General features: G+C 29.2%; 1 protein-coding gene across 1 annotated transcript; it reads right to left on the reverse strand.

The window, feature by feature from the left end:
- Nucleotides 1-3,943: 3,943 nt before the first annotated feature.
- Nucleotides 3,944-8,841, reverse strand: LOC119681782 (protein kinase C, eye isozyme-like). Its single transcript, XM_038095060.1, has 13 exons — nucleotides 8,519-8,841; nucleotides 8,298-8,329; nucleotides 7,963-8,157; nucleotides 7,765-7,893; nucleotides 7,534-7,690; nucleotides 6,477-6,594; nucleotides 6,309-6,419; nucleotides 5,520-5,828; nucleotides 5,216-5,307; nucleotides 4,945-5,146; nucleotides 4,699-4,887; nucleotides 4,430-4,570; nucleotides 3,944-4,153 (listed from the first exon to the last, which is right to left on the reverse strand). Exons 1-13 carry the CDS (start codon nucleotides 8,716-8,718, stop codon nucleotides 4,001-4,003), a joined length of 2,028 nt encoding a protein of 675 aa, XP_037950988.1. The 5' UTR covers nucleotides 8,719-8,841; the 3' UTR covers nucleotides 3,944-4,000.
- Nucleotides 8,842-11,110: the final 2,269 nt, after the last annotated feature.

Below are 11,110 nucleotides of genomic sequence, written 5' to 3' on the forward strand. Positions count from 1 at the left end.
GGGAATAATTGAAAAGTAAAAAAATAGTTTATTAATAAGTTTGCTCATCCTGTTAGAAGATTTTACTTATTTATTTAGTCATAATTATTAAAATCTGAAATTGGTCACAAAATTTTTCCAATAAACTTTTATTGATACTCAAATATTTACCAAATTATTATTTATAACTTATTATAGTAGAAATCATCGATTGTTTGATATCAGCGAAATTTCTGCTTAGCACTTCATGAACTGAAATATTTTAAATGAAAATATCCACAAATTTGTGAAAATCATTAAAGTAAATATTTACACATTAGAAAACTTAAAAATAAATTATCATAAATTCTTGATGGAAGACAGACACACGTTGTTTTTGCATTGGGAAAAATCAAAAGCAAACTGTCTGAATTGGAATAATATTTACGGATCAGCATGAATCATCTGGAAGCGCCACTGCGCTGTACTGCTGTCAATGATGAAATGATTTCTCGTCCATTGTTTACATTCTGTGGAACATTTTACAGTTTCCTTAAGTTCATCTCGCACCTCATCTCATCCAGCAAATTGCTGTTCTTCTCAGTTTGCTGTGTGCCGGCAATTATGCACATTCAATGCTGATAAGAAAAATCGGAAAACATCAATAGTCGCAGTGCTTCAATGTCAAATTTTTGATTTAAGTTGCCTTAGTGCATCCTTGGGAAGAGGAAAGCAGCATACGACACTTGAAAATTGACTCTGCGCGAGGACATAAAATTTATTTTAATAAAAAATATTTGTCAAATTTGTTTGAGTTATTCTATTGGGTCGGATTTTATAAAAATATTTTTGCGAGATTAATTAAAATCTGAAAATTATGAGTAAAAGCGAGAAAAAATTGAAGAAAATTTGATCCCAGCTTTGTTGATTTAATGATTTTTGGATTAATTATGAATAAAAATTTAAAAACTGAAAATTAAACATGTAACTTTCCTTTCACAACTTTAATAGTGATATTAACTAAAAATAAATAGATGTGTAATATGTGGTATAGGGTAATCCCCAAATATTTTATACAGCACCTTTGTTCCCCAGACCTTAAAAATATTTGTATTTAGCATTGCTAATTCTATATTCGCTATGTAGTATATAAGGTACATAAAGTAATGTAACCCAGAGTTATATTGTATTACCCTTTAAAAGTACAAAGAAATCCTATAAAATCTCATATAGACCCGTTGTCGACAAGAACGCAAAAATGTCAATTGGAGATTCCTATACTTATCTGTCCCTTGAGAAAAAAGTTGCCTGGTTAGCATTCTTATTCTATTATTGGATAAACGAATACAAAATTTAAAATTTTTTTTTTTTGCAAGCTCAACACAATTATGAAAAATCCAACTTCTTCTCTCTTTATTGGTTACTCATCACTTCCTTCTACTATTTGTTCCTCTGCCTATAGTGTAATAAGGTCATCCTTATCGTTGGTTTTAGGTACAATAGTTCAAGAATGGATGCAGTGTCACGGATGGTTAATGTTAGAGCCCGTAAAGTAAAGAAGTAAGCAAGCTGATTAAAGACAGAATTAATGATCCATTTTATAATACCGTAATACCATTTGAATCATAAAGTATTCAATTAAATAAAATTTTTTTTTTTAATTTTAAATATAATATATATTATATCAAATAATGTTGTGATATAATATATAACAATTTTTTGATAAATGAAAGATTTTTTAATTGATAATAATAATATTTTACAACTTAAGTAGTTTTCCCTGAGCTACTATTTTTTTTAAATAAAATTAAATAATTTAAGTCCATTCTCTTATGTTTTTTTTATTTAAAGTTTTTCATTTAATATTTTTTATATTATTAATTCATTTAAAAGTGATTATAACCCATTTTAAAATACTGAGAATATTATATAGCGTCTAAGTATTTAAAAACTTTTCTAATTCTTCTCTTGGCTTTATATAAATTTTCATATTAATATTATATGGATTGTTTAATTGTGATAACGTAATTTAATTTTATAAAATAATTTAATATTATTTAATAAATTAATCTACTGAACAATTAAATATATTGTAATGACATGAAAGATAGCAATATATTATATTTTATAGTATATATCAAAGATACTATATATTTATAGTATATATATCAAAAGTCAAAGACTATAATATTACGATCTTTAATATACATTAAGACCGAAAAGTTTTCGGAAATTCTCATTTAAAATTCGCGCGCTGTATATTTTTCGATATTTTAAGTTTATGTAGTTTGGCAGCAATGAGGACAATTACTATGCCAAAAATGAGCGCGATCTGTCAGACAGTTCGTTTACGGCAGCTGTTGAAACCAGTTCACCTCAGTAGTGCGTTGCGAAAAAAACAATGGAAAAAAATATTGAACAAAGAGTTTGCATCAAATTTTGTGTTTCGAACGAAATTTCGTGTGCAGAATCGTTGCGAATGCTACAAAAGGCTTATGGGGAATCAGTTTTATCGAAAACTCAAGTTTATGAGTGGTACAAAGCCTTTCAGGACGGTCGTACGACCGTCGAAGACATTTCGCAACGCACTACTGAGGTGAACTGGTTTCAACAGCTGCCGTAAACGAACTGTCTGACAGATCGCGCTCATTTTTGGCATAGTAATTAAGGACAGTGCTGCCAAACTACATAAACTTAAAATATCGAAAAATATACAGCGCGCGAATTTTAAATGAGAATTTCCGAAAACTTTTCAGTCTTAATGTAGTTTTTGGATAATAGGCAGTTGTGCAGTATTTCCATACGATTTTAAAATACGACTTTATGTATGATTATCGTATACAGTCGCTATTGTGTTTTTTGTAAACCAACTAATCGTTTAAAGAGACCGTATTTCCCAAAGCTCTTTTTGTAAGTGAAGAAGCTTTTATCATTGGCAGAAACCAAAGAAGCTTCGTGGAAAATTTTATTTTGAAAGGCCACACAAATGTGGAATCCCTGGAATGATAGCAATAACCAAATATAATAAAAACTATTTATAAATAGTATTATAAATATATATTATTATATTATGATTATGATTATTATATTATATTATATCGTTGATATATTATTATCGTATTATATCGCTTCGAAAAAATATCGTTTGAAAAGATTGTAGATATATAAGGTCCCGAAGTAGTAACACTAACTAAAGACCATTTTATTATTATTACTATACGGTCTTTGATGAGCTAGAAATGTCTTGAGATTATTCAACTCTATCTCGCATCTTCAGCATTAAAAAATAATACTTCAGAAATACTTAATATTATTGTTTAATTGTATTCAAAACTAAATAATAAATTATAAGCATTTTTGTTACTACACAAACGCACTGTTTTATTTATACAATCTCCACATAAATAATAATTTTAGAAGTTAATAAATATTATTGTTTTAATAACCAAAATTTTAATTAATAATTAATCAAATTAAAAAATAATTAGTAACTTTCAATAATTTATTTTCAGTGGGTAATTTATTACTTCGCTTTATATATTTAAAATTAGTTTTGTGCATACAAACAATCTTCTGTAGTACATAAGACAACATCGTTGTTGTTGCAAAATTAGTTTTTGCAGTTGCATGGTTAGAGAGAGTATATTGCTTTTACTATTAAATTTATAATCATAAAAATATTTAAATCGGCTTCTACTATCATTTGAATCTCTCTACCACTTAGCTTCAATTAATATATATGATGTCATTAAAAAAAAATAATAAAAACAGAAACCACAAATGGCGAATAAATGTCTCGTTTTGATTCTTAAGGAAACTTTAGAACTCCTTTGCATATATATTCAATATTTCTTAACACTAATTTTTATAAAATAAATAGAAAATTAAAAAAGAAAATTAATCGAAAAATTAAATCTTACGAAATTTAAAAAATCAAAATAAATTAGTAAACTTATTTATGTTAATTTATTATTGATTAAATTTATTTATTTAAATTCGATTAACGATAAACCAAGTACAATTTCGAGTTTCTAAGTTATTTTTAAATGATTGTTATAAATTCAGGATTCATATACGAAAATCCAATAAAATCATTTTGATCCAAATTCATCATAAATAATTTATCGGTTGGTGTTAGTTCAGGCTTTTCAACGGTGAAAGATTTATCAAAATGTCGCAAATCCTTACGATGTTTCTGAAATAATATACAAAAATAACAAGTAATATTGAAAGTACTAAGTAACATATATAAGTAAATCCTATATATAATATATAATGTATATGAAATATACAGTACACAGTCGAAAATGTGAATAATGGATGACATAAAAACTGGATTTAATAAACATTAATCTTTAGAGTTACTACGCCAAAGAGTACACAAATTCTTAAATGTCTTGAGCGGGTACTATATATTAATCCATACTTCTTGTTTTGTGCCCTTTATACTTGATAATAAACATTTACTTACAACTATAGGTATTATTGGTGGTTCCATGTCCTTATTCGCTGCTTGTTCCCAATCAATTGGAGCAAAGAACGGATGAGTTTCTATTTCAGAGCGGGCATATCGTCCGCCTCCCAAACGATTGTTAGACTTTTTAGCTAAGAACTAAAGATATATCAAGTAAATATATTTAATAAATTATCATTTATTAACAAACATTTTTGATGCTTAGTTTTATAAAAAACTTTAATGAAATTTAAAGATATAATAATGATGATATCAGATTGACTTACACTCGTAATGATATCCATTGCTTCTTGAGAGAAGTGCTTCGGAAAGATCGCTTTCTTCTCTTTAATGTTCTTAAAAATAATCGCATCGTCATCACCATCGAATGGAGATTGACCAGAAAGCATTTCGTATAATAAAACACCATAAGACCACCAATCCACAGTGTTGTTATATGGCTCATAACTTATAACCTATAGTGAAGTGTTTATAATAAATTAAATTTTATGAAGGAATTAAACTCGTCTTACTTCTGGCGCCATATAAAGTGGAGTACCACAGAAAGTTCTTGTAGTTTCTCTCTCATCGATAGCGTCTTTGCTTAAACCAAAATCTGCTAACTTAATATGACCATCCATCTCTACAAGAACATTTTCTAATTTCAAATCTCGATAGATTATTTGATTTTCATGCAAAAAGAAAAGTGCCAAAGCGATTTCCACAGCATAAAAACTGGAATAGTAAAAGTTTTTAATTTAGTATAGATTACAGGAACTTAAAAAATAAAATAATAGTACTTACATAGCAACTGATTCCTTGAAACGTCCATATTGTTGCATATAAAATAGAAGATCTCCACCTTTACAATACTCCATGACGAAAAATAATCTATCCTGTATAAGAAAAATATAATTTTAATAAATCATATCCTTACTCATTTTAAACTTTTATAATTTTTTTCCTTCAATCGATATATGTACATTATGACATACCATATAAAAAAAGTCTTCATTATCCCTATATTTTTTAAATTGCTACCACTACTAAGAATCCAACGAAACTCACCATAGTTTGCTATTACTCTCCATAATTCAACAAAACTCACCATAGTTTGAAAGCAAGAATGTAGAGATACCAAAAATGGTGATCTTCCCGATAAGGCCAACACTTGTTTTTCTGTCATTGGCAAATCCATATCATCTGTTTGCAATATGACGTCTTTGCGTAGAACCTTTATAGCGTACAGTTCATCAGTTCCACGACGTTCGCCTAAGAGTACTTTGCCGAATGAACCCTTGCCGAGAACTTTGATGAAATTAAAGTCGGCCGCACGTATCATATCACGTTTGCTCATATTATGAGGTACATTTTTGCTGTCCATGCGACGTCTACGAGACATCGACTTAGTTTCACGCTAAAATATAAATATATAGAAATATATTATTTATGAAGACTAACATTATATATTTTTTTAAATACATTATAATACAAAATGAATTTTTTATCAAAAATCATATGTTCTTATATTTGAGTCTATATTTAACTACATTAGATATATAGTTTCCAACTCATACGTAGTTCACACTCATAGAGATATGAAACTTCGTTGGAGCTATAGTTTAAGGGCACTTAATGGAATGACATAGGTTCACAAACAGAATAGAAAGAGAACATTATTAACAAAGGTTAAGACCGCTTACTGGCCATTATACTGATGATAATAGTGTGCGAACTCACTGGATGAACTCGATAAACCCAAATGAAAAAATGAAACCATAACTACTTCACAAAATGAAACTACGAACCCTTTTTTACAACAATTATCCTCATTTGATTCACACAATAAGGTTTATAATTTGAACAAATTGAATGTAATAATAATTTATATACTTACTCGAACTTCATCTCTTAATTGATTGATATCATTTATAGGATCACTGCAAGGTATGTTGTAGTGCTCTCCTTCGACTGCCGATAAAAACTTATACCAACCATCAATTGGACCCTAAAAGAATTATATTTTTAAGATCACTGTTGTTACTTTTATATAAAATACTGATACCTTCTTTATTTCGTCCATGCTGAATGAAAATGAACCCATGAAATCATTGCGAGAGGTACGATCCCAATCCCAGACTTCAATCAAAAGACGTTTATCTCGATCTTGGGGAGTTAAATCACTATTGGAAGTTGTTTAAGCATAAAGTGGGAAAGATTAGTGTTCATATGTATTATAATAAGCAGCGTCAGTAAATAAAATAAGTGAATAACAGAACTAGAGCAATAAAAAAGATGAACAGATGGCGTGAATAATGATCTATGAAGAATAGGTAAAAATAGAATAGACAAGAACAAAAAAATCGACAAGAATCGCAGGCTATCAATAAGCTGAGCGGATTCAAGGATTATTTTACCAAGCATGAAATTGATGATATATACTTAAAGTAATGCTTATGGATAAATTAACAGTATTTAGATTGTATATTGATCTATGAAGAATATGAAAAAATAGAATAGAAAAGAAGTAAAAATTGTTAAGAATCGAATTCTAACCGATAATATATCATGATACGAGTTTATGAAGAATAGGCAAAAATAGAATAGAAAGAAAATAAAAAATCGACAAAAATCGACAAGAAAGAATCGAAGGCTATGAATAAGTTTAATGGATTCAAGGCTTGGTTTGCCAAGATTGGAGATGATAATATATCCTTATAGTAATGGTTATAGATAAATTAAAAATATTAGAAAAGATTAGGTAAAGTAAATAATTATCTATGAATAATAGGTAAAAATAAAATAGAAAAAGAAGTAAAAAATTGACGAGAATCGACAAAAATCGAAGGCTATCAACAAGTTTAGTGGATTCAAGTATTGTTATGCTAAGCATGGAAATGATATATCAGTGACAATATATCGGAGACAATATATCGGTGACAATATATCGCTGACAATATATCGGTGACAATAATATATACTTTTTAAAACTTATATAAAATATTATATATTATTTAACAATAACATTTAATTTAACAGTCTGCTTAAAAATATATATTATTTGTGATAATTTTATGGCACATAAATTCAAATCATGGAGATATTTAATTTTCTTTACTTACAAAGTGATTACTTCATTAAAAACTGGATTCAAATTTTTTTGAATTGTTTTGGTCTTCTTTTTAGTTTTGCCACTGCGATCAGGATACAATACCACAGCAACATATGGGTCACTGAACCCATTAGTGTCCATTGGTAGTAGATTAGCCGCCTCTTTAACTATAAAGCAATACATTTTTTTATTGATTATAAACAATAAGAAGCTGTAACATTATTATTCAGATATTACTTACTATCAACTTTAAGTTGAGTTCCTTTTAGCTCCACAAATAACAACAATTTGCCACGAATTTCACTTATGTCAGCACCGCACATTGGAGGCACTTTATCCTTGCATGTAGCATGAACATTGAGATTGCAGTCTGTTAAGCGAGAACCAAAAATGCTTACCTCACATATTTTTGTTTTGGATATTCCGACACCCTACTTACTATCGCATTTCATACCCTGGTGGGCAATGCCATGCAGCAATAATCCACAATCGTCACAGAATGTTGCAGTGGAATAGGTTGTGGAAACCCAAGCATGCTTGACTTTCGCGCAATCGGCATCGAAATCTGTTTCACCGCCAGGACAACGGAACACCACGTGGTCGCAGCATTTCTGATGAATATTGAAGCGACATTCTGTAACGAAAACGAAACACATTAGAGATAAATGCTTTATGGATGTGTTTAAACTATGGATGCGCGCAAATAAGAAAATAGATTCGCGAAGTCCCTAATTTGCATACAAATGCACAACGTGGCGTATACGTATCGCTTACCTTCACACTGGTAACCTTGTTTGCCAAAGCCCCTACGGTGCAAAGCAGAACAGCAGAAAAGCAGAAAAGCAGCATAGAAAGAGATAGATATACGTGTGTAAGTGCAGTGAAAAATAAATTACTAATTGAATTAGTGTTTTTTTTACACTATTTCTTTTTTTTTTTTGTTATGCAACGAAAATAAGAAATGAAAATTTTTTATAAATTTTTACAAAACCGACCAGATGAAGTCCTTGCAGTGTCCACAATAAGTTGGTTGCTTGAAGAAACGCACGGCAAATTTATGATCCTTAACAAATCTGATTCCTTTGCGCTTCAGAGCGCCTTTACGTAAACGATTTTTCATAAAATTTGTTATGTTGGCATCACCTGTGATTTCTGCGATATTCACCGGTGGTGCTTCTACAGCTGCAGTTGCCATAATGCTATCCTCACCAGGTTCTAAGCACTTTCAAATGAAGTCCTTAAAAAGTTTGATTTATTAATTTTCTTTTCTCTATTTTTATTTTATTGTTAAGTGTTCTTTTTATAACAACTGCTCCCGTTGAAATGCTTGTTAGAACTGCAGAACGGCGCTATTAATTTTTCATGTGAGCCTCAGTGTGGAAACCATAAAAGTGCTCGAGAATTTTTAGTGAAAGTTTAAGGTAAGTGTTCTTTTAGCTCTAATAGGGGTTAAAATAATTGTCCAAATGGTCAATGACCACAAAACGAAAAGAAAGCTGCGTGCCTTTCTCCTTGAGTTGTCACATAAAAATATTCGCAATGCGTAACCTTAAACTTGACTATGACGACTATGACTTGACAAGGCCTGCATTATGGCAAGCGTCAACTTTTAATTCCTGCAGTGCGAACGGAGAGTTGTCGGTATGAAAATGCAGTCATCTTAGTAGGAATTATAAACTGAAAAAGTTTATAAAAAATAAAAGCCAACAAAGCAGGTTTTGATTGTTTTTGTTATGGAAATGAAGTAATATGAGTTATATATGCATGTTATCCATAAACTCTTAAATATTTTCATAATAAGTATTATCACAAAAAATATTCTTTAAAGAAAGCGATTTCCAAATACTGCTATGTTACCTGAAGTCGAAGTCTTATGGTTAAAATAGAATGCTATACATCCATGAGTAACATTAACTTTTTATTCAATTGTGTTAATATGCGACCGTCTTAGATTCAACCCGACAGTGGAATAGGCTATGAGATTTCTTCATGATGTGACACAACATTGTAATGCCTCGCTGCATGTTCCAAAAGTCTCGTAGAACAATAGCTTAAATATGCACGTTAAGGTATTTTACAAATCAAGTGATAGAATCAGTTTCTTATAGTCAAGATTTTTTAAACAGATATTTTAATGGAAAGCTCCAGCTAGTTGGTCTCCATGAGCATATAAACTAATTCCAATCGTCTATTTTCTAGCGGATATGTGAAATGCTAAACTTTTCAGATAAATTAAAGACATTATATCGTTTAAAAATCAACACTCACAATCTTCTTCGTAATATACCGTCACAGCTGCTCAAAAAAATATTCTTAAATTGTACTTCATTTGAACGAGCCGTGTTAAATAAGTAGCAACAATTTAAACAACTACACTAAAAATGTGGATAAAAAAGGAAGAAAAAATCGAAGTACCAACTAACAGCACCAAAAATTTGGAAAAAGAAAATGAATAGCAACAAACTGCACTCACGATTTGAAAAAAATGAAGTAACAATCAAAGTGCAAAGCAACTCAACTAAAAATTTAGTTGAAATTTGGAAAAAGAAACAACCAAAGTGCTAACCAACTGCACTAAAATTTTGAAGAGAAAGAAAATACAGCCTTACTAACAGATAAAACTAAAAATTTGAAAGAAAAAATTAAACAGCCAAAATGACAATTAACTGCAATAAAAATTTAAAGAAAGGATGAAACTGGCAAAGTGCCAACTAACAGCACCAAAAAATAAAAAAAAATTGATGTGGGAAAAAAACTCTATAAGTCAATATAATTATATTAAATTTTTGAAAGTGATTTACTTTTATTTTTCATTTATAAATATATTTCTCAAATATCACAAAATGACAAAATTAATTAAATTTGTTTTTTAAAGTCAATTATGACGAAAGAAACCATATTTTTTGTATTTTTTAGAAAGAATTTTGTAGTGAATTAGAATAACAGAACTTTTATTATTTATTCATTAATTGATAATTGCTGACTATATGGTCAGCTAAAAATTCAATCAATTAATAAATAATAAAAATTTTTGTTGTTGTGATTCACTACTGTTCAAGGTACGTCTCTGATAAAATTAATTAATTACAACTTTTAGTAAGTTTTTTTGTCAATGATACATCACAACGATTTAATACCGAAAAGTAATTGTATTTCATGTAGAATATCATCAATTCTCGGTGACAACGGAGCAGAACTAATGTCCACCACACACAAGTGATTACATCAACATTTCCAAGTGATTTGCTTGACAATGGTTTTCTTATAGTAAACGATTTGGTTAGATTTCAAGGATTGCAAACTGTAAACGTTGGCAATTTGTTAGGAAAAATTTCAGTGAAGTTTATGTGTACCGCAAACGAGACCACATAAATAACAATTCAGTTTCTGGTATGAAATTCATAATGGAAATTAGAACTTTGAGGAAATGCAGGTATCTCATATACAATAAATTAGAAATAAAAATTACAATCATTTTAAAAAAATTAAATAATGGAACAATAAAGTTAAATGTTTTAAGTATTTAAAGATTTTCTACAATATTATAGTTAAAAAAAAGAGGAATTACAGAGTAGTCGTTAATGATT

Source organism: Teleopsis dalmanni, chromosome 2 (assembly GCF_002237135.1).
Source record: "Teleopsis dalmanni isolate 2A chromosome 2, ASM223713v2, whole genome shotgun sequence".
Classification (NCBI taxonomy): domain Eukaryota; kingdom Metazoa; phylum Arthropoda; class Insecta; order Diptera; family Diopsidae; genus Teleopsis; species Teleopsis dalmanni.

Excerpts from the sequence above, each read along its gene's own strand:
- LOC119681782 (XM_038095060.1), bottom strand. The coding sequence starts at position 8,718 with ATGGCAACTGCAGCTGTAGAAGCACCACCGGTGAATATCGCAGAAATC. Across the intron at positions 5,829-6,308 it reads AATTAAGAGATGAAGTTCGA|CGTGAAACTAAGTCGATGTC; the intron begins GTAAGTATATAA and ends TTTATATTTTAG. Across the intron at positions 4,888-4,944 it reads CACTTTATATGGCGCCAGAA|GTTATAAGTTATGAGCCATA; the intron begins GTAAGACGAGTT and ends ACTTCACTATAG.